Source organism: Gallus gallus, chromosome 1 (genome assembly GCF_016699485.2).
Source record: "Gallus gallus isolate bGalGal1 chromosome 1, bGalGal1.mat.broiler.GRCg7b, whole genome shotgun sequence".
Lineage (NCBI taxonomy): Eukaryota > Metazoa > Chordata > Aves > Galliformes > Phasianidae > Gallus > Gallus gallus.
Window position 1 is genome coordinate 108174565 of NC_052532.1, and position 26902 is coordinate 108201466.

General features: G+C 42.4%; 1 protein-coding gene and 1 long non-coding RNA gene across 9 annotated transcripts in view; one reads left to right on the forward strand and one right to left on the reverse strand.

Annotated features, from left to right (window-relative positions):
- LOC101750362 overlaps positions 1-1517 on the reverse strand; it is a 29145-nt gene extending 27628 nt beyond the window's left edge. For all 5 annotated transcript variants that reach the window (XR_006932460.1, XR_005841767.2, XR_006932456.1 and 2 more), the window contains exons 1-2: positions 1394-1517; positions 628-821 (exon numbers count right to left, since the gene is read on the reverse strand). This is a non-coding gene — a long non-coding RNA (uncharacterized LOC101750362). The remainder of the gene's footprint in view (positions 1-627; positions 822-1393) is intronic.
- Positions 1518-1640: 123 nt separating this feature from the next.
- IGSF5 (immunoglobulin superfamily member 5) overlaps positions 1641-26902 on the forward strand; it is a 33887-nt gene continuing 8625 nt past the window's right edge. The window contains exons 1-8 of one of the 4 annotated variants that reach the window (XM_004934559.5): positions 1641-1726; positions 4429-4630; positions 12427-12747; positions 13788-14096; positions 18701-18829; positions 19860-19884; positions 22192-22304; positions 24903-24979. In XM_004934559.5, coding sequence (XP_004934616.2) covers positions 4573-4630; positions 12427-12747; positions 13788-14096; positions 18701-18829; positions 19860-19884; positions 22192-22304; positions 24903-24979 — 1032 coding nt within the window. In that variant the 5' untranslated portion in view covers positions 1641-1726; positions 4429-4572. The remainder of the gene's footprint in view (positions 1727-4428; positions 4631-12426; positions 12748-13787; positions 14097-18700; positions 18830-19859; positions 19885-22191; positions 22305-24902; positions 24980-26902) is intronic. The other 3 variants (XM_040652177.2, XM_025145360.3, XM_416733.8) reach the window with 3 other exon arrangements.

A 26902-nucleotide genomic window follows, 5' to 3' on the forward strand; every position in this document is an offset into this window, starting at 1 on the left:
GTAAATGCAGCTAATATTCTTTCTGAAGGTTTTTACCGAGAATTATCTTTATTAATCCAAACCAAAATTCAGTCAATCCATTTTAACCACTTTTCCCACTTGGGTGACTTGGGATGGAGTCCACTTATTAGATGCTTTCTCTTTTCTTTATTTCTATTTGGATGGAAATCAAAATATCCATAGAAGTTATCTTAAGAGTACAGTTTTGAAAGCGGGGCTGCTGGCTGAACATGAGTGTGACATTTTAGATTTTTAAAAAAGAGATACATGGAAAAGCAAAGAAGTAAAATGAAAGAATGACAATTGCTTGGGAAATTATAGGAAGTCTGACTGTTTTGTTGTTGTTTTAACAAGTCAGGGTGATATTTTTTTTTTTTTAGTAAAGGAAAGTTTCTGAAATTTAGTTTTGGAAATTGATCAAAACTCCCCAAGCAGAATGTTTCCTTTCCCTTTGCTGAAGTGAATCTTCTGTCAGTTTGGCATTAATTTCTACTGGCTAGAAATGTTACTGTGATTAGTGGGATATAGAGTTCAAGAAAATCATATGTCCCTTCTTTATGATTTAGGCTTCCTGGCAGATGGACTCATTAGCAATACTTCCTGATGTGTCACATCAGGTCAACTTACTGGCCTGGAAGATGCAGTGGAGATCTCAGAGGAAGGAAGGCTGTAGTAATAGCAAGAGCATCTCTCATAAGGCTGCAGTGCAGCTTTGGTGACTATAAGTGACTATGGATGTTCCAGAAAAATGTTTGATATAACCCCACAAAGAAAACAAAATATTTCAGAATGGATGTGCCAGAAAAAGGTGTGGTTCAATCCTGCAAAGAGAAACAAAATTCAGAATCAGAGATCCTTGTGGGTTCCTTCCAACTCAGGATATCCTGTGATTCTATGCAATTTGCATGAGGCCCATTTTGTCAGTGCCCTGAGGGTACCACCAGGCCTGACCCTCCTTCAGCAACTGCCTGGATTCCCCCCATGGGCCAAGTGCCCAACTCAGCTCCTGGGACCATCATTCCCTACTCCAGTGATGCTGCAGGCTGTTTCATCGGTGTCCCTTGCCCAACCTCTGCACCAGTCCTCTTGGCACCATGCTGTGGCATTGTCACCTGCCATATCCCCAGCCCCATCTCCCAGACCAGACCCTCTGGATTCACACTGGTTCAGTCAGGGGCTGTGATGGCCTTTCTGCCCCTGACTCTGGGAAACATCAACAGGGGCACAGCTGGTGTGGGGCCCCTCAGCACTCAGCTTTCCCTGGCCCATGGAAGTCCTGTTGGGTGCTTCTGCTCCCTACCACGTTGCCTGCAGTACTGCAACAGAGGGGTGTGTACTCCAGTACTAACACACAACCCCGTGGCTACATAATATGATAAATAAATGTTACAACCTGTACAGACGGCACAGCAGCAGCCCTCCGCTGGGACATCAGGTGTCGTTGCCAATCCAGCTTTTCAGGTCGGGACAGCACGTAACTCGCTGCCACCAGCCCATCATCAGCGTTACGCACTTCCTCCTGCAGGACTGGTTAAATATTAACGCCACAATATGCATATCGGGGCGGGCAGGAGGGAAGACACAGCCCTCACCTTATCTACCATGGGGACAATGTCAGACCAAAGCCCAGCCACGCAATCACGGGATCACACGGGCACTCACCCCACAGCACGGTGCAGGGAGAGGCGGCGGCTGGGCCTGGGGAAGGCTTCTTCCAGGAGAGAAGGTGAGGGCTCACCAACTGAGTGCTGCTTGTGTGTGACAGAGAGTGGGTGGAAAAACACATTTAGGCATCCAGGGGAGGCGATCCTTGCTATCCTGCAGAGCTGCGTTGCCTGGCAGTGGGAGTGCTGGGGGAAATACAGCTTAACCCTCCCCCCTGGCTCCTGCTTCAGCTGGGAGGCCATCGGCTGTCGTGCATTTAGGGTGATATTGTCCCCTTCACCTGGCATGGGTGAAGGCAGAATTGGACTCGGGTCAAGAGCAGGGGCTGGGAGCTGAGCCTGCAGCTGCCCCACACAGCCCGCAATGCCAATTGCTTGTTTATGAGTGAGATTACAACCACGTCTGCCTGCTTTAGGGACGTGCTGGGTCCTGGGGTGCTATCTGTACTGGCAGATCCCTCCTGGGATATTGACTTCCTGGAAAAAGACATGATACTGACGTCTGTGTTTGCTTCCTGGTGCTACCTTCAGGCAGTTTCAGTTAAGGCTGCATATAACGCTAATGCTGTCAGCTACCAGGTGGGTATGTGTGTGCTGCAGGCTGGGCCAGTGAGAGAAGGGAGAAGGCTCTGCAGCCCTCCCCTCAGCTACCTGCCTGAGCCTTTGAGTGAGCACGTAGCCAAGGAAACACATATCTTTCAGAATACCTCAGGCATGCCCAAATCAACCTACAAACTACCCCCATCCCAACACACAGATGAAGAAATCGGCACACAGACTAAGCTTAAAACGTTGATTAATTAACAGGGCTGCCCTTTTAAGTTTGTCAGGCAAATCGAAAGCTTGCAAAATGGGGAAAAGCAGTGCAAACTGCCAGCCGATCACATCACAACTGCTGCGTTCAGTTCCACAAGATCCCTTCTGTTCAAAGCACCGACTGGTGAGTGGAGCTGCAGGATAGCTTGGTGCTGCAGTCAGGCACACCTGGCTGGGGAACAACAAGGGTTTTGTTGGTGATGTGGAGCCCGTGGCAGCACGCCAGCACCTCCTGCGAGAATCCTCCCTGCTCCAAGCACTGCTGCAGATCTCCCCTTGCTGTCCTTCCGTGTCTGCTTTCACAAAAGTACTGCTGGAAATTAAGGCAGGGCTGTTGTGCAGAATGGTGAAATCAGCTGTTTGCTTGAGTCTAGCAAAACAGCCGGGCCAGGAGTCCTGTGGTTTGGCCCTAGGTGCAGTTTTGGTTTAAGCAAGAGGGTGATTAAAAAGCATACTTCTCACAGGAAACTTGGGGTATTTCTATGGTGATACTGATACTTATGCATGGCCACAAAGAACACTTCTGAAACCAAACATACCTTCTTGACAAGAAATAAGGGCTTGCCACAAGACCACATCCTCCAGGCTACATCCCTCTCATGAAGGAAAACTCAGATTTCCCAGATGAGAAGTTTGTAAACCAAGCAGTGCTGTCAAACAGCCTCCCACGTGTTTTGAGAGGGAAGAGAGCAATCGTAGAATTGCTGGGGTTGGAAGAATCACTGGGGCTGGAAGAGACCTCAAAGATCATCAAGTTCCAACCACCCTACTAGATTTGGCTGCCAATTGCTAGGTCATCACACGCAAGTGAATCACAAAAGCTGGAAAATCAGAAAGTATAGAATTAAGGTGATGGGTTTGGCCCCAAGCACTGTACCCTATCTCTGTCCACTGTGGAAAGGTGATCATGCTGATGGGAATGTGATTGTTTAGTCTGGAGAAGAGGAGGCTCAGGGAAAACCTTGTCACTCTCTACAACCACCTGAAAGGAGGGGCTAGGATATTTGGAAAAAGTTCTTCTCAGAAGAGCAGTGAGGCAGTGGCACAGGCTGCCCAGGGAGGTGGTGGAGTCACCATCCCTGGAGGTGTTCAAGAGCCGTGTGGATGTGGCACTGAGGGACGTGGGCAGTGGGCATGGTGGGGATGGGTTGGTGGTTGGAGTAGGTCATCTCAGAGGTCTTTTCCAACCCTAATAATCCTGTGATTCTATGGTTTATTTTGGAGCGTAAGAGGATCTCTCAGATTTAGAGAAATAGTGCTCAGCTGGTACCTGGGAGGAGGTTTGGTATTTCCCCAGGCTGGCTCTGGGTGGGGTGGCTAGGGGTGGGCAGGATTGCAGTGGTGATGCTGGTGCTAGGCTGCACCTGTGAATTTATGAATAGGAATCCTTATTTTGGGCTAACATATATGGAAAAGCAATGAAACGTTTTTGGGGATGTAACAATGGACTGGGGCATGTTCCCATTTTCCCTTCTAAAGGCTGTCCTTTTTATCTGTTTCTTGAAGGAGAACAGTTCCTGACATACAAGTCAGCTCCTCTGCAGCCCCAAAGAGCAGCTAGGGCCTCACTTTAGGCTCTGTCTGACAAGCAAGTGAAGGAGAACAGAACTCATTACTTGGCCAGGATGCTGCTGGTGGCACAGGCAGGGCACCTTCCATATGCATGTGATTACAGGCAGCTAAAAGAATTATTTTTTCCAGCTGCTCATGATTAACTTTAATGGTGCAGATAGGGCTCCCCTGACACAATCCATCCTGAAGCAGTAGTGTTAAAATAGACAAGATGGACTGAGGGATGCAAGGTCTGGAGGGGAAGTTTTCTCTGGTGAAGAAAAGTCTGTATGCTAAAAGCTCAGCTACTTCTTTTCAGATGGTTGTTCTAAGAGAAGGTACTGCTTTTCCTTCAACCCTTGCCTTATTTAATCATCACTCTTTGTTTGCGTTACAGGTTACATAAAGTCACGCTTAATCACAGGACGCAAAGCAACAGCACGTTACTGAGTTTCTCCATAAGTTCCGTCCTTCAGCTTCTTCTCAAGCATTCATTTACCCCTGTGGCTTTCTGCCTTAGGGACCAGGAGAGAATGCTCCAATGGAGAGGTTCCAGAAGTTCATTTTACTTCCTTTCATCTTAGCTGCCTCGCTCACAGGTAGGACACGTTCATAAACTATGTGATGAGCCACTGTGGACAAAATGTGCGAGTTAATTTTAAAGCTATGTAAATGGAAGTTACCAGCAATATCAGACTGAAGAGTAAATCCCACGAGGGAATTACTTAAAGGGTTTAAAATGGATAAGTTTTCATTTCAAAGCTGAACAATCTAATGGCTTAGAGCGGTCTTCAGTATGCAGGATGAGCAGTGGAGGTGTGGGGAGGAGCCTGCCCCCTCACTGCCACTGAGCAGGGGTTTCCCACTTCATTGCACCTTCTCCTTACCCTCATCCTTACTCCCCTGTCTATTCAGGGTGTGCTCTGGAAGGTGTAGTCATAAAGAGCTCCATAACAGCTTACTTTGCTTCCAGAAATATGTATTAATTATCACTTTTTTAGTCTGCCTTTATTTTACGTTTTGCATGCCTGAGTCTCAGAGTGAATACAAATAGAAGGCAGAACCTTAACGAAAATGACTATGAGGTGACTAGTCGGGTATCAGAGATAATGCTGAGTTGTTTATTGTCATTTAGTTGTGGCTCTAAGAGGCTCTGAAAGGATGAGCTGCAGTGGGATGAGAGGGAAGGTATATTGGCTTAATAACCAATAAAAGGAAACGCAATATAGCAAAACACAGTGAGTTTGTCGGGCAGAGTGCTGTTCCCAGTAGAGTTATACAGGGATGCGTGGTGTTCTGCAAACTGCTAAACAACTCATGAAGAGCAGTGTGAGCTGTCAGGTGTCAGACTGTGCAGGTGGTGTGGAATTACTCAGGACAGCCAAATGCAAGAAGAGACTATGAAGGTTTGCCAGAAAATGTCACGATGCCAAGTGAATCAGTAATAAAAAGCAGAAAATATTCAACGCAAAGCATCACTTAACTGAAGATGAAGAGTAGATATCTTTGGAAAGAGAGTAAGTTGCTGAGAAAGAGAGGAAATTTTACCACGTATTGTCTTCAATTCAATTTCTTGGGGAAATGCGATGGCATTATATAAAGCCACAGAAGGCCTATGTCTCCAATACTGAACGTTATGTTATCCCTTCCACTTCAAAGAGGACAAACTGTGTCTGAGTTATTGTGGCAGAGGTGATCTGAGGAATGATAAGATGATTCTGGAATTTATTTTTCTGCTTGTAGGAAAAAAAATAGCAAAGACATTTTAAAGTACTTATATGGAGGTGAAGAGTGGAATGGCTATTTAGAGTTTCAGTTCTATGAGAAAGTAGATGTAAATGAAACCAAAGTGTGTGCTTTTCTTGACAGGATGTCATCAAATAGTAAATCTCATGATCACTGCACATAGCGGATACCAAATTATAAATAGGCTAAAAAAAACCCTATATGCAGATATAATCCAGGTGCATGTGCGTCTGTTGGTTCAGGCAGTCCTCAAGTCTCATATTTTGAGATACTGAGATGTTATAGTAATAAAACCTCAATTTTACTTGTTCTCTTTCTTGTATTGCCTTCCTACGTGTTCAGAACAGGAGTTTTGTGAGTTTTAGAGGATGTTTATTTCACTGATGCTTTTAGTCAAGCACAATTGCAATATGTTTTATTGCCCCACCTTCAAGCTGTGTTGGGGCAGCAGGCATTGCTCGCGCTGTGTGATGCAGCCGTGGGGCCACAGCCCAAAGTGGGCAGAAAAAGTGTATTGTGGAAAGAAAAAGGTGCTATTCTTGGAAGGAGTGTCACTGCATGCGGGCTGCCGAGACAGCTGCATGGCAGTTTGAGCATTGCCCTGGGTGGGCACTCTGCTTTTTGGCAGCAATAGCACTGCAGGGCTGATACACAGTGTGGGATCCCAGCTTGCTGCCAGTGCGTTGTGGGTGCTGCTGAGGTGCTCCCAGCCTGGGAACCCCCATGCCACAGTACAGGAGGAGGAGATGTCCAGCAGCAGAGATAGAAGAGGTTGCAACAGGCTTCTTTTAAATAGCGTCAGACAAAAGATGAGAAGACGCAACTGGGGGATGTGCAAGACTTTGTGTGGGTGGGAAAAATGTCACTGACTACCAGTAGACCAGTGTTGCTTGACTGAAATGTCATATATAAGCATTTTAGAGTATTATTAAATCAGAAAACAAGCTTGTCCTTCTCTGCAGGCTTTGACAAGCTCCAACTTATTTTGGTTTTCAAAAAGCTCAGCTTCAGGGCTGCTGGTTTGTGAAATAAACTTGAGATGCTCTGAAGAAAAAAATCTTGCTAAATCGAAAACAATTTATTGCAGAGCTGGGCGGAGCTGTGAGGTAAGGGATGGAGAAAACAAGGTGCAATGAGCACGGGACTAAGGAAGGGGTAGAAAGAAAAAGGGATTTAAAACAAATGGGAAGGAAAAGTGTAGAAAAATAAATAGCAAAGAGGGAAAGGACACAGATGAGACAGTAACTGAAGGATAAAATGCAGAGTTTTGGGAGGTTGGTAACAGTACTGACGAGGAGAATATTTTTAAAATATATCATAGTGATGATGGGGAAAAAAAGTGTTGTTATAGCAAAAGGATGAACCCATCCTGACCTTAGCTGTGCTGCATCCGAATAGATCACATAGACAAGGAGGAAAGAGCAAGCCAGCAGAGGAAGAGAAGGAAAGAAGAAAGGTAACCATGTCTTAATGCCCTCAAATGCTGCTGAAACCTTCAGAATGACAAAGCGATTCTTTAGAGTTACTTCAGGTGGGAAAGGAAGAATATCGGGGACAAAAGCAAAGGTGGTTCCTTGGAAAATGAAGTTCTCTTAGTGCAGCTATGGCCCTGAGAAGTGAAGAGGTAATGCAGTGTCTTCAAAAACCCATGGCGACGTGACAGTGAAACTGTGTGACAGGGGAGGGAATAAGGAGTTCCTAAGGGTGTTGATGTGTATTTGTGTGCTGTTGGGAAGGACTGAGCAACTGAAATACCATGAACAGTCATCATATAAAGGAGACTTTCACCATTTGTGACTTTTTTATAAACATACAACGATGTGACCTAGAGGAGGTGTCCCAACTCAGCTCTGCTCTTCAAAGTTCAAGTGGTAATGCAGCATTACGAAGGCAGTCTGAAACTTCCCTGTTGCAAAGTCATTGGTGAGGACACTTGTCTGTGTGGGATTTCTTACTGGTTGTATGTGTGGAAGCAGAAGTTAAACCAGCTGTTAAGCACTGAACACATAATTCCTGTAAAGTGTGATGGCAGTCCAACCTGAAGCTTTACTTTGTCTGAAAGCAACCATCTGCAAGTCATTTTTTAAGCGTTATGCAAATGAAACCAGCATTTTTTTTCTTCCTAGTGTGAGAAACAAAGCCCAGTAAAAGAACTAAGAACACCAGCTTAAAGCACTGGTAACTCAGTTTAGTTCCCACTTCTGTTGTGAACGTCCTCTTTGACCTTACAGAAGTGACTTTATCAGTGTTTGTATATGGGTTGAACAATGGAACCAATTGTTGATTTGGGACCTTGTGTGCTACTGCAAGATTTAAAAAATATATATAGGCAAAAAGATAAAGAGTTGAGTTTGTAATCACCAAAAATGTTTTGGCAACTGGTAGAGAATGCTCATAAAACTCCTTAGGTCCAAATGGAAGTAAGGTTGAGCAATTTCCCACTTCTTGATTCTCCTGCCACCCATAAGATCCCCATCCAAGGCTTATGGGCCTGCTTTCCAGATCTCAGAATTCAGTGGAAGCGCATCTATTACTCAGTAGATCTGGCTGGTGGAAGATGATGTAGATCACACCATACCTGTGGACAAATAAAACATGATTATATTAGATAAATCAAAGGGTAACATACACCTACCTACTATATTCTCCTGATGAGATGAAAGCAATATTAGCCATGTACTGTTAGAGCAAATGGTCGCCAATTATTCATGTTTAGCAATTGATTTCAAGCCTGTAGTGGAACTCACAGACATGGTCTCAGCAAATGATTAACAGCTAACAGTGTACTGAAAGTCACATCACTTATTCAGAGCTGTGGCAAACCACTATGCTACTTAAGAGAGGAAAAGTGTTTGCACAGGCTAAGAAATAAAACACAAATGCACAGACGAGAGTTAGATTAAGAGGAACAGTATGAATAAGTGTTGCACTCCTAAATGAGCAACTATACGCATTTTAGTGTTAACTCTGAGGAAGTTTGCGGACAGCTGAGTCCATCATCATGGTAGCTGTTTATGTCTGCCTAAGCCAACTAGGAAAAATGCACACCAAGTGTGGAAATCAGAAATCTCAACACATTCACGTGGTATAGACACTATAAGTGTAAAGAGAGTAGTATTGTCAAGGCTGGTTACAATATGAGGAAAAAAAAGTAATTCAAAGATACTTTTGGGTTCAGGGCAGTGTCTCAAGGCCAGCAATATCTGTTTGAACAGGAATCATGGCGCTTGGATGTTGAGTAACAGGGAAAAGGAATATATATGGCAAATGGTCTCACTGGAATGCACTTCATCAGCACATGTTCATTAGGAAACTTGTAGCTCTATAAATAATACCATCCACAGACACATGGGCAATCTCTAACATTCAGGAAGTGTCAAAGAGAAGAGAGACAAAAGAGCTGTTAGTCACTTTATTGTGTTAAATATTATCTGGGTTGATAGTGAAAGGACAAGGGGCTTTAAACTGAGACAGGGAGGTTTAGGTTGGATATTAGGAGGAAGTTTTTCACACAGAGGGCGGTGACGCACTGGAACAGGTTGCCCAAGGAGGCTGTGGATGCCCCATCCCTGGAGGCATTCAAAGGCCAGGCTGGATGTGGCTCTGGGCAGCCTGGGCTTGTGGTTGGTGACCCTGCATATAGCAGGGAGGTTGAAACTCGATGATCAGTGTGGTCCTTTTCAACCCAGGCCAGTCTATGATTTATAAAGCAGTGTATTACAATATGCCTTTAGATTGGATTGCTGAGTTGGTCTTCAAGGTGTTTCTTGTTTTAAAGCATTTCAGTTCACCTTTACAAGACTGAAACTTTGAGGAAGTGTTACGGGAAAAATTGTTCAACTTAGTTGAACAAAAAGATGCTTTATCATATCTTATCTGGCTTTATTAGCTATCAGTGGAAGTGACGTTTGCTTTTTATTTAATGTTTTATTGCTCATACAGAGATTTGCTCTGGAAAACGGTAGAGGTAACATAAGGAAGGTGGAAAATTTCTGTAAAGTTTTTTTTTTTTTTTTTTTTTTGTAAACATGAGAGAACTCCCAGTCAAGCACACAAAGAGCCAGCAGGTTTTTAAAGACCTAGCAAAACAAAGGCTGAAAGGACTCTTGCCTGTCCACCCTCTGCGTGTGTTTGAAGGCAGAGAGGAGCTATTTATATTAAAGAACAATTCTTGGTACAAAGCTGCATAGATATAAACTGCCTGGGATTTAGTGGGAGCTGGGAATTAGAAAATGGTGCTGATGTAGGGACAACAGGATTATGGACCATATGCCAGGAGAGCCTGCACAGAGGTTCTGCCTGTAAGGTTGTAACTGAGATAAGGCTCCTGTAAGGTTTATGCAAGTATTAAACCTTCCTTTTGTGTGAAACAATGCAGCATATACTTTCCTTCTCATGCCAGCTAATGACCAAAGGAAACATGAATTTTTCAGTAATTTGTAAATGAATCCATTAATAATTAAACTGAACCAAACTTGAATTGAACAAAACCTTTAAAAATTATATCATTTTCCTGAATATACTTAGCGCTGGAGTAACAGTCATTTCATACTTTCTCCTGGAAAATAATTGAACGCTTATACTCAGGCTGAATTTGCAGACATGGAGCTTTAATTACACTGCTATGAACTGTAGCATCTAATTGCTGTAATTATGCAGAGCTACAGCTTGAATCATTAGGGTAACACTGGCAATACTGCTTCTTTTTCAGGATGAATGTTTGGCAGAAAGTGACAAAACTTGGTGGTGAGGTAGGTCTCACCAGCTGGACTTCAGAGAGCTTGTGGAATTTCAGACCTTAAAAGTAATGCTTAGTGACAGTGGGGCCTACAGAGTGAATCTCCCTTCCCTGCTTCACTTCACCTGCAACCAGCATGGCTGTGGGTGTGAGTAACTTATTGAAGCAGTGACAATGCCTTAGTAAAGCTTATGACAGTATACCTTTTGGGCTCTGCTGTATGAGAAAGACATTGATTGAACTGAAGTGAGTTCAGGAGGATGCCACTGAGATGGTCATGGTCTGGAGCACTTGCCCTGTGAGGAGTAGCTGACAGAGCAAGGCCTGTTTAATTTGGGGAAGAGATAGCTGTGGGGTATGTTAGAGTAGCCTGCAGGCAGTGGAGCAGTTTGCTTGGAAAAAGTGTGTGGTCTCTGTCATCTTTAGGGTTGGGTTTGTTTTATTTTTCCAGACCTGACTGGATAAAGCTGTGAGCAACCTGTTCTAACCTTGGAGCTGATCCTGCTTTGAGAAGGAGGTTGGACTGAGAACCATCAGAGGTCCCTTCCAACCTGAATTACTCAATGACTATTTTGTCACCTACTCCTTGAAAGCCATTCGTAGCAGCTCTGCCCTTTTTCTACTGCACATGGACATAGCATGTTCTGGAGAATCACAGAATCATCAAGGTTGGAAAAGACCTACAAGATCATCCAGTCCAACCACCCACCTATCACCAATAGATCCTAGCCAAAACCCAGAGGGATTCACAAAGAACAAAGACCAATTTCCAATTTCACACAGAAGTGTTCTACCGAGTCCTATTCTCTAAGAACAACCCAGATTATTTTTTGGATATCTTAATGTTTGAAGATTTGCCCCTCGGGGAATACGATGTTCTCTCCCTGGTGAATATTAAAAGATTTGCCCATTTCCCCTGAATATTTCTGGAATGAAAGTCACAGCTGCTGCATTGAAAAGAGGCTCTCTATCTTTGTCCTTCACTTTCTGCTTAGGAGAAGCAAGTGCTTCTGCTTTCTCATGCACAGGAGATCTCCCACCTTCCTGGGCAACAGCTGCAGGCAGGTTCCTCTGAGGGCAATTTGGGATCCTGAGCATGTAGACAAGAAGAAAACAAAATACCACGATTAGAAGTAAGCTTTTTGCTTCTGCAGAATAGTAGCTAATATTCATGGTACCTTTTAAGGAGAAAAACTCATGAAGTCAAGCAGCTAGAGTTAGTGGAAAACCTGAAATGATGGGTAATGTTGTATGGGGTGCTTGCAAGAGAAATAAGGGAAGAGGTAGGTGAATAGGGAAAAGGATATGGAAAGATGCAAGAAATCAGTGGCAATCTCAGCTATGGAAAGAGAACTAGATACACACTCCTTTATTCATTTAAAATCTAGATATCTCATGTATTTTCCTGTCTAAAAGTGGAACTTTTCCTTCAGCAAATGAAAGGTTATCTACTACTGCTAGACACTATAAAAAATGAGGTGAGAATACTTCTGAAAACATCAGGTACTATTGGCTGTCAGAGAGGACAAAATACCAGCTCAGAATTGTCACCAGCTTTTCTCAAAATGTAACTAAATGCTTAATACCCTGGCGCTCCTAGTAAACCAGGACTGTGGTTTTTCAGCCTTCAACTGCTGGCAGTAAAAATTGTCTTTGGTGGTGATAATTATAAAATCATAGAATCCTTAGAGTTGGAAGGGACCTTTAAAGGCCATCTAGTCCATCTCCCCTGTGATGAACAGGGACATCCACAGCTAGATCAGGTTGCTCGGAGCGTAAACTAGCCTGATCTTGAATATTTCCAGTAGTGAGGCTTCCACAACAACTCTGGGCAACCTGTTCCAGTGCCTCACCACTGTCACTGTGAAATACTTTTGTATTTACAGGTTGTTTTTTTTTTTCTTCTTCCAGGTCTTGGCTTTTGTTATTCTATTCTGAATGGCCCTACTAATGCTACAGTCCTTGCTGGTTCAGAAGCCCGGTTTAACTGCACAGTGGCGAATGGATGGGCAATTCTCATTTGGTTGTTGAATACAAATCCTGTGCTCACTGTCATTAATTCTCATGGACCTATTGAAACGTCAGATCGCTTCACCTCTCAGAGCTATAACAACAGTCAAAGTTTCACCTCAGAGCTGATCATCCACAACACTCAGCTAAATGACTCTGGAAGAATTGAATGCAGCATCCAGAAGATTGATGGTAGCAGCTTTGCCTTTCTTTCTGTGCAAGGTGTGTACAGCCGCCAGTAGAAAGCTATTTTATTATATCACATTTAAAGAAAGCCTCTCATTAATTGTGCAAATTACCCTGTGAAGGAGTATGTGCTCTCATTTACCATCGTTTGTCTCCACAGAGAACCTTGTCTTAATTTTCGTCAAAGCAGGTTTCTGTCACAAAGTGCCATTAAAAAGGCTTGAACTGCCCTTGTTTTTTCCCTGTTATGTCTCTTAGTCTTCACTGGATTACACTGAAGTACCAGAAGTCTGTATCAGGCCCGCTGGCAGTCAGTTGAAATGGATCTTTTGCCTAGAAACATTATGGATTACCTTCACTCCCCTCCTTCTTTGTACCTGGGCCTTCTGCTATCTCTAGGACAGATATCCCTCCTGCTGTCTGACCTAGGAATCAATCTGCAGCCCACTTGTTGAGTTTGATTTAATGATGTGCAGAAGTAAAGTCTTTGAGAAACAAAGTGATACTCTTAATGTGATGGCTGTTGCAAACTACCATTTCCAAAGAACAAGAACACTCCTGCATGTCAAGTCCCTGTATATGAGACCTTTTCCTTCTCTTCAAAGCATCAGTAGTGACAGAGAGTGCAGCCAATAAAGCAGTATCTAGCTATCAGACACTGTCCATTTCACAGAGTTGTTTTATGCAATGGGAATATCTTACCTATCTGTAAACTTGTCTTGGTAAGGTTTCCAAGGCCATACTTAAAGCTTATGGAGAAACAGTTATTTCATTATGTCGTCCTTCAACTAGAAAAATAACATGATGCCTAGAAAGTGTAATTTCCTGCTTTTTAATGAAAAGATACCAAAAGCTAAGAGTAGTGCTTTAAGCATACTGAATGATGTGCCCATTTAGCTACAACATCTGCTTGTTTATATCATGAATATTTTATATCAGTGTTAATCAGCTGTTTTAAAATTCACGTCTCAAGGTGTAGCTAATTTGGGTTGGCAAGGTAAGATTTAAAACTATTGGGTGGAAGGCAATGTGGCTAAATATTGTTAAAGGAACAAAGCCTCTTCTCCCTCCTACAGTTAATGGAACTTTACTCATCAAAAACAGCACTTTAATAGTTAAAGAGAACACAACAGTTGAAATTGTTTGTGAAGCCTTAGGATGGGCTCCAGCTCCAGACATTACATGGATGACAAATGACTCTCTCATTGATAAGTCGAGGTATGTTACCCAGCAAAGTCAAGGATCTAACAGCCTCTACAATGCCCTGAGCGTCCTGACTTTGACTCCAATGGATACTGAGATTTTGACATGTTTAGCTGATATAGAAACACTCCCTAGCCCTCAGAATGCAACCATAGCCGTTATTGTTGGCAACTCTACTCTAGGTAAGTGAATGTTTTTTGTACTTTGCCTGTTCTATTTTCTCAGAACTGTGCTTTACACTTTGTATTGCTTTGAAAAGGCTTTCATTTGTAACTAAAATACTGTTAGATACGCAAAGGTGATAGAATTAGGACTTGATAGTTACACCTGATGTGTAGGTACAGGAAACTTCACTTCTGTGAAAGAACTGGTACAAGTCTAATGAACCACAAAGTCCACTTAATCAAAGAGCCATTAGGCCTGTAACCCTCCTCCTGTTATGGTCTCTTTCACATTTTAGAGGAAGATGAAAATTCTACTACAGTAACATTTGTAATACTCTTGGAACAGTGCATCAGTTGCTTTTAATTGCCTTTTATTTAGGGAAATTCAAGGTTCCATATTAAACTAAGCATGAGTGTTGAGCAAATCTTTCAAGAACTACTAGTGAAACATTTGATAACCCTAAACGTTGTTGCTAATGTTGTCAGCATTTTTGGTAATGCTGCTAATCTTTGACCTCACTGACTACCTTTGAAATTGTATTCCACGATTTTATATGTTCATACTATTAGGATGTTCATAAAGAAAATGGTAATTTGTATCTCATTTGCCCTGGCAATGTGGAACAAAGCAAGTGTTAAACTCTCATTGAGAATCTAACTTCATGATCTAGCTGAATCCTATGGAAAATGCTTTTCTTTTCCATAACACAAGAATAATTATGACACAGTATGTCCTTACAATTTAGCAATGCATTAATGCCAATGGGGAGACAATCCCAGATCATTCCTGGGAGCATTTTCTGTATAGGGACTGGGCAAGTGTCTCAACTATAAAGCAGAGGACTCTCAAGACAAGCTGCATTTGAGGAGCTAATAGCATGGCAGGTAGCTAGAGTTACTGGATATAGCTACACTGCTGAGATGGTGACACAGTCCACCCTACAGTGACATCCCTTTTATTAGTCTTAGTCCATGGGATCTGCATGGATTATATGGAGTATTTTTTTTCTTCACAGTGAGTCTATGGCAACCCATCTGCCTTCTGTGCAGAGTAGGGCCTCAAATCTGTGTTTCTCTTCGTGATGTGGTGAGCACTGTAAGCTTCTATGATCACAATGACAGTTTCTCTTGATGTACTGACTCTTCTAGGTGAATACGCCACATCCAAAACATTCTCTCATGGACTTTTGATGAGGGGGTATAATATAGAAGTTTTTACATGTAAACAGCAGAGGAGGTTGAGTAATTTTGCCTTTAATGTATGAATCATCATCAGCAAGTCTTTTCAAAAGTACTTGCTTTGTAATGCAATTGAAAAAGTATATTTCGCCATTCTTAATGTGATTATTTTGTAGTCAGATTGCTCCTAATGACTGATGAAGCAAAATAGAACAATCCTGAGGAAAATAATAAATTCCTCTTCCTACTTGTTTGTGAAGTACTGAGGGATACTGATGATAGCTACTCACTGTAAATCAGAAGAGGAGAAAAACAGATGTCATGAAGCACAATTAGCATATAATTAGTGATTGTGTAGGGCCATCTTTCATTGCTCTTTGGAAAAATCATTTTGCAGCATCAGACACTCAACATCTGTCAGCATTTGTGCATATGAAGTCTTCAGATTATTAGAAGGAAATAGACCTGACATTTATGTCAGAGGAAGATATGTAATGTACATCACACGTGGATTTTCAAACCTCGTTTGGCTTTCCATAAACAGACTCAACCTCAGCTAGATGTTGTCAGGAATAAGAAGACTGGCTTCAAACACTTAAGGTGTTTGAAGCTGTTGTATTATACAATTCAGCCTTCACTTAAAAGCTTGTGGAATCTAATTCCTCCAAGCTCTTGATGAGCAGTACTTGTCCATGAAAACTGCAACCCAAAGCCCTCTGAGCCCCCTTCAGCTAGCCATCCCCTCACCAGCGTTCTTCCTACATGTCTAGATCACTCCTAATCCCAAACATCTTCATATGGCTAACAAAATGATGCCTTTTTGCATCAGTTATTCATCCTCATAGGTACCTCACTCTCAGAAAGTTTGGCTGAGTCCCAGATGTGGGAATTTCTGTGAAGTTACTGCAACAGATGTATTCACAAAACTGTTGTTGGAAATGAGGCTCTTGGCAGAGTCCCTTAGCTGGTCCCAAGTTCTTTGTTGACTCCATGTGGTCTTTGGACTGCAGAAACGGAGAGTGGGAATATGCCAGATGCCTGATCTTCCTTTGTTTTTTCTTAGCCAGAAAATTCCAAAGTGTTCAAGAAGTGATGTCCAGCTTTGTCCAGTCTCTAGTTTCTCCTTTGGTACCACCGTGTGCTAGAGAAAATTCCTTTTCTTAAAGTACTTTACACAAGTAAACCTGTAGGCTGCTTTAGGGAGTTTGTAAGTAGGAGTGGGACTGACAGTGATAGGATAAGGGGAAATGGCTTTAAAAGAAAAAAGGAGAGACTTAAACTAGATGTTAGGAAGAAATTTTTTCCTCAGAGGGCGGTGAGGTGCTGGAACAGCTGCCCAAAGAAGCTGTGGTGCCCCATCCCTGGAGATGCTCAAGGCCAGGTTAGATGGGCCCCTATGGTATGAGGAAGTGGCTTTCTCCACACTGTACACCTAATGTAATTTGACATGGAGTTACTCCTACTTTCATATTGAACTGGCAGCCCTTGCGTTCATATCTGCTAGTCTCAGTTCCAGTTTCTTACCTCTATAGCTAAGTAGTTGTGTCTTTCATATTTTAGTCATATTGAAATCCCTGTGGCTTGGTTTATGGAACAAAACAGAGCACAATACGTATATTTGTTGCAGTACTTCTGGACAGAAATATTGTGAACGAGTTCCTCACCAATTGTAATCACAACTGATTACAGCCTGCAGATTTAACTGCTATCCTGCAGGTTGCTGAGTGCTTGTTTTCTCTGATTGTCAGATGAATTTCAAAACATGCTGATTGTGCATTAAGCAATTTGTTCCAGACATCTTCAATCCTAATAAAAATGGCCCAAAATTTGGAGAACTCAGACTAACAAAGGCCCAAGCTTTGTAGGAGGCTCTGGTCCTGTGTGTCTGTAGTCTGAAGCCACAAAAACCCAGGCACTCCAGGCAAATTTGTAGATAGAATGCATTTACTTTTTTATTCTTGCTATAAGTAAAGCAGCACGTACCCTGGGTCACACATCTGGGGAATCTCTATTACACTGCATGATTGCCTGCAGTCTGCACTGCTATGGTATCGTTCCCAGATGCTGTCAGTTACATATGGCTATGTGATTATTAACTGGGACCTCTAATGAGGATGTGACGATCGTAAACCCCATGTGTTGGGGCATTGTCAAGTTTGGATATGTTTCAAATGTGTCATTTGGATCAAAAGCTTGTTTCTAAACAACTGTCAAAGCGATTTGGTGGTTGCTTTTCAAAGGGTAGACAAATTAGAGGTGCTTCTAGCATGGTTGGTCAAAACCAAATGGTACAATGATGTGACAGTCAGACCTGACACCTTCCTTGTGCACCCAGCTGTGTGAGGAATGTGGGGTATTCTTAACATTCTGTGGTGTAGGAGTTTTGTTGGTGGAACTGGTTGCTATGAACACATTTCCTAAGACACTGAATTATCCTGATATCGCCTCATTTATCACTGTGCATTACAGTAAAGAGAAAAAGGAAAGAAACAAAGAAAAAAAAAAAAGGAATTATTCATTGCTATGAAAATGCCAGCAGTGAAGGTGGTTTGGTAGCTTGAGTCTTCTGAATTGCGCTTCTCTTTACCTTTTTTGGTGCTCAGTGCTCTTTAAGTGGATAATTGATGAGCTATGAAGTATGTCCAAAATTCAAACACCTGCTGAAATTAGTGGGAGAAATCCCAAGGTAGGATTTATTGTAAATTCTCATCTACAGGCTGGAGGTCTTCATTAGTATGAGAAACCTGAAACTGTCACTGTGGTCAGCGGTGAGAAATGGGCGCTTCTTCAGAACTGATCATTTTATCCGGAGGGACACACACATTTGGCCAGATGTGTTGTAGCCTAAAATAGCTCATTTCTCTCCACTGACAAGTGCAACTAGGTAAGGTGCTTAATACCTGTCAAATTTAAATATTTATACCTTCTCCTAACCCCCAGATATCTCCAAAGGATGATGGGGGAATCAGCATACCTACAAAAAGTTTTGTTTGGAATATTACAGCTGTGTATATTTGAGAAAGAGGAATAGCTGTTGGAAAACTTACAAATGTGATAAAGAATTTTCTTTTGGAAACATTCTAAGTTCTTGGACACTACCCAATGTTGACTATACAGAGGTCATGGCTTGGATAACACAGCTTCCTTGCTAAATAGTAACTTGGTGAGGCACAGGCTGCCCAGGGATGTGGTGGAGTCACCGTCCCCAGATGTGTTTAAGAACTGTGTGGATGTGGCTCTGAGGGACATGGGAAGTGAGCACGGTGAGGGTGGGCTGGCAGTTGTACTCTGTGATCTTAGAGGTCTTTTCCAGCCTTAATGATTCTATGAGTTTATGATTCTAATCAACAAGCAGTTAATAGCTTCTAGCAGAAAAAGTCAATATTATGAAAACAATGTTCTGAGTCTCTGATAATACAATATTTATCCATTTAATTTAACAGAAAACAATTACAGTGAAGACAGCACAAGCACGTGGGTTATTGTACTAGCAGTTGTGTTTTCAATTGTTGGTTTTATTCTTCTGATAATTCTTATTTGGGTTGTCGTGCGCTGCTGCTGCCTAAAGAAAGGTAAGTGGAACTTCATAAGTGGCCTATACTTTAAAAAAAAATCTTAAACTAGATATAAACTACTTATGGAGTGTAGAGTTCTGTAAGCAGAAGGGTGAGCAGAATGATGATACTCTTAAACATGGTTAAGTTGCTCCTTACTTTCACCTAGTCCTATAACTTGGTTCCGAAATATAAGGGCTACTCCAAAAGCAAAGCCTCCTGTTTTACTATGTTGGTCCACAAGATCAGAGGTGGATGTTGGTGGGATGGCAGTAGTGGTTGAATGCTCCTATCAGTATTCCATTACATTTTGTTGCTGGTGACAGACGGCAGCAGAGGGGCAGTCTGACACAGTGGCATCTGATGTAGAAGTGTGTCTGAAGCAAAGGTGTGTCACTGAATTCATCTGTGTGGAAAAAATGACACCTACTGACATTCATCAATGCTTGCCGAACGTTGATGGAGACCAAACAGTGGCTGTGAGCACAGTGAAGCAGTGGGTGGTGCATTTCAGCAGTGGCGACTGCACCAGTGCGTCACCTCCGCTGATGCAGGTGTTTACAAGCATGGTATGCAGGCTCTTGTTCATTGCTGGCAAAAATGCAGAGCTAATGGTGGTGGCTGTGTTGACAAATAGTGTTTTGTAGCTGCAAATTTGCTCTACCAAACAGCGTTATCTTGCTCTTTGTATCTGTTGGAGTTTCCATGGAAATAAATAGGAGGCATTACTTTTGGAGTGACTGATGTCATCGGTGACACACAGTTTTGCCCTTCACATTAACTAGAAGGGCACTTCAGGAGTATATTAACTCTCAGTGATGCTTTCACTGTTCCTACAGTGAGGCTCTTCGTTGAAGCATATCTGCAGTGCTCTGTTCCGAGGAGCCCATGGTGTAAGCCGCCCTGCAGGGATATTGCAGTTCTGTTCATAAGGAGGGGAGATGCTCCTGTGGTAGCTGGAACACAGTGCATGCACTAAGGGGAGCTCTCTACGGGTCGTATTTTATTTCCCAGCATTTTAAACACTTCTTTCCTTTTCCCCCTCCAGGATCCACATACGAAAATGAAGTGAGGTAAGATGAATGCGTCGAGAGAATTTTTTCCTTGTAACCGGGCTCCTTCAGGCCACTGCAGGGTGGTCAGAGGGATGTTGTGCCAGCCTCCGTGCCCCACTGCAGAGGGGCAAACCAAACGCCCGCACACACAGGAGAAACCCCCGGCTGCCTCCGGGTGCTGGGTGTTTGCAAGCGCTTCCACAGGAGGTCACTGCGAGCCTGTGGCTCTGCGGGGAGCGAATCGTGGCTCTGCCGAGGTTCCTCAGTGCCAAACTATACAATAAAACAAAGAAAACGCTAAATAGCCGAGTATCAACACTCAATCTTTTGTGAAGGTCTGCTGGCAAATTACCATTTATGCAGTACCTTTTCGGGGGGGGGAGGGGGGGGGGATGAAATGAAGACATTAAAAGCAATGACAGCCCCGTTTTCTCTCGAGGAAGTGATGCTAATTATGCCATGCCGGTAAACTTCCAGGTGATTTCTTGGTTTATGATGCCGAATCGATCATTTTTTACCAAGCGCGTCTGTATAAATAGCACAGGACTACATCAGTAGGGAACAGGAGGTCTAAAGGAAGCGCAACCTGCATATCGGTTCTGGTATGAATAAAACACTAGAAAGCATTTCTTGCTTGGATTCTGACTTGATTCTGCCAAAAGCCCCATGCAGGGGTCAGCACTGCTGCAACAAAATCGATTATACGCTCAGTGAGGTATCTGCCCAGCGTGGGGAGGGTACAGCCATGCAAATGTCCTTCCCAGAACCCCACCTTGCTGGCGCTGCCCTCAGAGGGTCTGTGTGTTGCCTTCCTGAGCAGATCCAGGATGAGGTTTAGTGTTCAGTTCTCCCTATTCCTTTGCATCTGACCTGGTGCAAGTGTGGTTATATCTTCATGAAATAACCTTAGTACAGTAAAATTCCAGTTTTGCAATTAACTTTAAGCACAAGTTGCCATTCCAGCTCCCTAAAAGTTGCTTACAGTCTGAAAGTTAAGCAAAAGCTTTGCTCAAATGCTTTGGGGTGAGTCCAGGTTCAACAGCTTAGTTAGGAAAAGTCAGTGCTGACAGTTCTGCGAAATTTTAGCATGCACAAGCAGTGCCACTGAACTCGCACAATCCCTTCCAGATTTTGCCTGTTCTTTTTAGAAGGGAGCCTACCTGCAGCAAAAAGAATGACGGTTGTCCAGATGTTGGAAGCTATGTTGGGATATTAACAAAGAAGGAGTCAGCAGAGATGTGCTGTTTTACTTCCCCCAGTGTTTATTTTTAACTTGGCTGTTTACCTTTTGGTTCCTCCCACACATTTGTAATTCCTTTCATTTGGCTACAGCACAATTTGTTGAGACCAAGAGATCAGATAAAGAACACTGAAGAGTATCATGTAACATGTGAAGGTGGTGTTACTAAACAATTGCTCCTCCCTAGCAACCATGGCAAGCTTCTTAATGGCATTTGACAGGTTTACCCTGTGAAAAAGCCATACAGTCATAGCTGGCTCATCAGGTGTACATCAGTAACGTTCATCTGAAGTTCTATGGATCTGTGAAGTTATTTATCCTAATTGAATGTAAAAAAACTAGATGGAGCAGTTTCCACAAATACTGTTGAGAGTGTTTCCCCTTTTCTATATGAATCCCTGGATCGTTATAGTCCCCCCATTATAGCCAAAAACAAAGACAGACCCAGGACTATCCCAGAGAGGAATCTATGGTTGGAACAAATGAATAGTAGCATGTCTTCTAGTGTATGTTTTGAGTAGAAATGCCCTCCTCCCTCACCACGTTGCCCTGCAGATTACTATTCTGCAAATTCACAGATGTGTAACTTTAACCGAGGAAGTTCTATCAGCTTTGCTGTGTCTGTGTACATGCGCACAGTAAATTAGCTTTGTAGCGTACAGATTAATCACTTGGGAACTAATTGCACTGATGTGAACTAACATGCTTCCTTTTTGCAATAGAGTGTGTTCAGTCAAAAAAATGGTCAGCTGCTGTAGGTGACCTGGCTGGTGTTTCCTTATTGTGCCACTGACTACCCTGTAATTCAAGATTAGAGATCAAAATTAATTTCCTGTGATGTGGAGCAGAGTCTTCACTGCTAGAAGATCACTTACTTTATTTTTGTTCTTGTTTTAAACACAACTTCACAGGTAATATTTACATAGGATGAGATTTGCAATAGTTGAATATCTGGAAGGCCCAGACATATTTTGCAGCTCTGGTTTTCAGAAGTAGAGCATAAAATATTTTCTCTGCCTTCTACCCAAGAGTTCTTATAATGAAGTTCCATTGATGTGTTCTTTTGTTTTTGTTTTTCTCCCTAGGAAAATTTCAGTTAAGAAGAAAACAGATGACCGTTTGGGAAGCAGACAAAGGAGTGGTAGTGAAAATCAGGGATATGTTCCAGAGGAACCACCTTACACAGGACAAATCCCAAGTGAGTGAATTGCCTATGCCTCTCAACAAAGGCATTCTGGGCAACAAGTCATGCAGTTAAATTATAGGATTTCACAGCACCTCATTAAGGATTTTTGAGACAAATGAGTGGACATTGAGGTGGACTGAGATCTGGCTGAGTGGCAGAGCTCACAGGGTTGTGATCAGAGGCATGGAGTCTGTAACTAGTGGTGTTTCGCAGGGGTTGGTACTGGGTCTGGTCTCGTTCAACAGCATCAGTGACCTGGACAAAGGGGTTGAGCTCATCCTCAGTAAGTTTCTTGATGATACAAAGCTGGAAGGAGTGGTTGGCATGCCAGAAGGCTGTGCTGCCATTCAGCAAGAGCAAGACAGACTGGAGGGTTGGACAGAGAGGAACCTGATGAACTTCAACACAAGCAAGTATAGGGGCCTGCAGCTGGGAAGTCGTACACCACATGCATCAGTAACAGATTAGGGTCTGACCTGCTGGAAACAAGCTATGAGGAGAAGGACTTGAATGTCCTAGTGGGCTACAGGTTGGCCGTGAGCCAGCAGTGTGCCCTTGTGGCCAAGAAGGCCAATGGAATTCTGGGGTGCATTAAAAAGAGCGTGGCTAGCAGGTTGAGGGAGGTGATCCTCCCCCTCTACTCTGCCCTGGTGAGGCCATATCTGGAATACTGTGGCCAGTTCTGGGCTCCTCGGTTCAAGAAAGACAGGGATCTCCTGGAGAGACTTCAGCAGAGGGTGACAAAGGGTGACAAGAGACCTGGAGCATCTCCTGTATGAGTAGACGCTGGAGCTGTTCGGTTTGGAGAAGGCTGTGAGAGGATCTCATCATTGCTTATAAATATCTGAAGTGCAGAAGTCGAGTCAATGGGGGCAGACACTTTTCAGTGGCATCCAACCACAGAACAAGGGACAACAGGCACAAACTGGAATATAGAAAGTTCCACATGAACACGAGGAAAAACTTGTTTACTTTGAGAGAGACAGAGCGCAGGAAAAGGCTGCCCAGAAAAGGTTGTGGAATCTCCTTCTCTGGAGATATCCTGTACCGGCATGGACACTAATCTAAGGAACCTACTTTAGCAGTGGGGTTGGACTAGATGATCTCCGGAGGTCCATTCTAACCTCTGTGATTCTGTGATTATGTAATAATCAATGTAGGCTATATTTTGCACATTTGAAAGGAAAGCAAAACACAGAATAAAAACAAAATAAAGGAGAGAGAAATAAAAGAAAAAAAATTCACAGGGAACACAGCAGTCATGACACAGTTTTGAAGCTATTTTCCTTCAGTTACCTCCAGGACTTGTGCTGCATTTCTGACTAAAGCTGATCCTCTGAAGGTTTTAATGCTCATCCATTTATAGGTTTGGGTTTGTTGTTTTTTTTTCTTTTTGAAGTTTTTTGTTAATAGCTTTCTTGCTATGTATGTAACCAAACAATAACCATATTTTAATTAATTCAATAAAATATTGCAATGTCAATTTATGTAACACTGTAGTTAAAAATATTCCCTTTGGTAATGGTATTTCAGGATAGCATATCGCTATCCTCACCATGCTCTCAGTGTCTGCACAGTTCTGGGGGATTATACAGACATGGATGAGAGAAAATGCATCCATTAGTTCTTCTGAGCATCATTACAGGATGAGTGAAAATGTATCCATTAGTTTTTCTGAGCATCATTACAGGCTGTCTCCTGCAGTTTTTTCCATGTAACAGAGGATGGAGGTCTTTACACCCATCTTTCCTCCCAGTCTTTTCCTAAGGAGTCTTCATCCCAAGTAATTCCATGAAAAAGAGAGGCAATGAAGCCTGATTTCCAATCTCATCTGTTGACATGAAAGACTTTGAATATGACAAACATCTTGAGACCGCCCAAGAAGTTCAAATGCTACTGAGTTACTGAAGTGGGTGGAGATGCACAGTCACAGTGAACATAAGCAGATCTTACTCATGTCCCTAAGAAAGCAGGCTTAGAGTTATGTTTCACAGTCATGACTCTCACAAATTTTATTCATTTGTGATCTCTATAAAATGGTTACTGCACAGTGATCACAGAGCAGCAACAAGGTAGAACAACAACAGCTAGAGGAGCAGAGGTTGGAAAAAGTCCAGTTTTTAAGCAATCTGTTTTCCATAAGCACAGTTGAGCAACCATCCTTTACAGTCCTTTTCCCCACTCTGCTGACTTCATTAGTAAAAATATGCTAGTGAATTATGATTCTACTGGTAGATGACTAAGGCATTATAAATTCTAGTCCTTAAGCACAAAGTCTCTTCAAAATCAAAAGCAAATCTCCACCAAATCTTTACCCAGCATTTGCATTTAGAACCACGTAATTATCAAAACATTTAATCAGACATTTAATGACAAAATTATTGTGTAGAGTCTATAACCCAGGCATACACCCTTGTCTCTCTAACAAATACGTCGTGAAGAAAATAAGCGCATTTCAAAGATTTCAAGAGCATGTGGTATTGTTAAATGTAGAAGTTATAAAAAAATAAAAGCAAAATTACATAAAAACTAGTCAAGTTGATTCTGCTGTTCGTGGTTTGCACCATGATGGATGCTGAATAACAGTAATTTTGTATGTTCTTATTACAGCAGTCGTTTCTCTTCCGCCAATGTCTACAAAGTTCACTGTCCCTCGTCCAGATTTACATACCAGTTCTGCACCAAAGGTAATTGTAATGCTGGTATCTTGATGATGTTTTTTGTTGTTTCTTTTTTCACGCAGTAGGTATTGTGCTGTACTCAAACATAGATTTTGGGTGGAAGTAGATGTTTAAAAGTCAATTAAAATGTTAATTAGATAAGTAGAATGATCCCTTCTACATTCCTGATTCTTTTGCTTGTAACAATACACGCCTCTGGTGTTAGTCTCGCATTTAGATAGATTTAGTGGGGAGTGGGAGGTGGGGAAGAAACAGACACCCCTGATATTTGGAAGAAATTTCTAATAAAGCTTTAGTTGCCATCTTTTCACCTCAGATCCCTGCTATGTGTTTCTTCCCACCTCCCATGCTAGAGTTACAGAGTTGCAGTCTGCTCCTCCTCAGATGTCTGCTTTTCCCTTTGCATTGCTTCTCATATTTTCTTCCTCCAAATGCCAGCGAGGCCTTTTTCCCAACACAGCGGGTAACCCTGAGTAGGGTGAATTTGCCACAGGGAAAGATAATTGTCTTCTCATCATTCCCAAGATCAAAAAGTTGCTTCCTCTCTCAACAGCCCATTTATACCACTAATTAAATCTTTCAGACGTGCCAGGCAGAAAAGCTCTGGCTCAGCTTTTCAGAATTAACCTCTATGTATACAATACATTAACCCGTTATAATGTGAAGACGTGTTCTGTTCTGGATGTGTAATAATGCAGCACAGCTGTTAGACATGTTGCTGTTGCAAAAGTAGATGTCTGCAAATATTTTTTTCTCCCTGGTTGCCAGACCTGAGGAAGCGTGGATATGAGATGGAGGCACAGATGAATGTGAGGCTTAACATTCCTTTGCAAACAAAATCCAGTGCAGATTTTTCCCTGAGATGGCAGTGAGGCACTGGAACTGATTGCCCAGAGAGGTTGTGGATGCTCGTTCCCTAGTGATGTTCAAGGATGGGCCCTAAGCAGCCTCATCTAGTCTCTGATTTAGTGGTTGGCAATCCTGCCTGTGGCAAGGATGTTGGAACTAGATGATCTTTGAGGTCCCTTCCAACCCAAACAATTCCATGATAACACTGGTGCTTTTTCTCTAGATACTTCATGATTGCATTTTCCCATTGCACTTCCATATTGCAGAAGTTCAGTTCTCAGCTGCTGCTATTGTGAAGCATGGTATGGGGCTCTCAGCAACACAAATTATAATTTATGGTATACATTTGTAAAAGATTTTACATCTTTGTGATATCTTTTTGCCAGTGTTCTCTTGAGAATGTAGCAGTGGTATGATACCAAGTTCACCATTCAATACAGAGAGAACTCGTTTATTTTTGAAGATATGTTTCAACATGTGCAATGCAGAAATCTGTCTTGAGATGACATTGTATATAAATCATAGCAAAATGTGTTTAGTTCTTGCAGTACACAATGAAATTTAGGAAGTACTCAAGCCATGATTAAAACAATGATCAAAATAATAACGGTAAAAATAGGAATGATAATGATGTGTCTGTGGCTGGCAGCTATCATGCTTGACATTAATTACTTGTTAAACAAAATATTATTAATGCAAAGCTGAAAAGCATGTACAAAACAGCTGAGAATTGAAACATGAAACTGAAACACAAATATAGGTACAGGCCTCCATGTCAGATGCCAGATTAGATAGTCTAGGGGGTCCTTTGCAGCTCAGTGGCTAGGGAAACATCAAAATCCATCAGAGGGACTTAGCATACAGTTTCTGTTTACCCACTTGTACCTGGGCAATACATGGTATAAGTCTGCTGAGGTGGCTTCTACTTGCATTGGTAATTGCATGCACACTTTGAAAAATATCAAGAGAGAATCTACAGATGAAAATTATTATGTTATGAAAATATATTTTTTAATATTTTGGAGGAATATTTAGCAGCCTAAAAGTGGCTTGTGAAGACAAATTGCTTCTCAGTTTGAA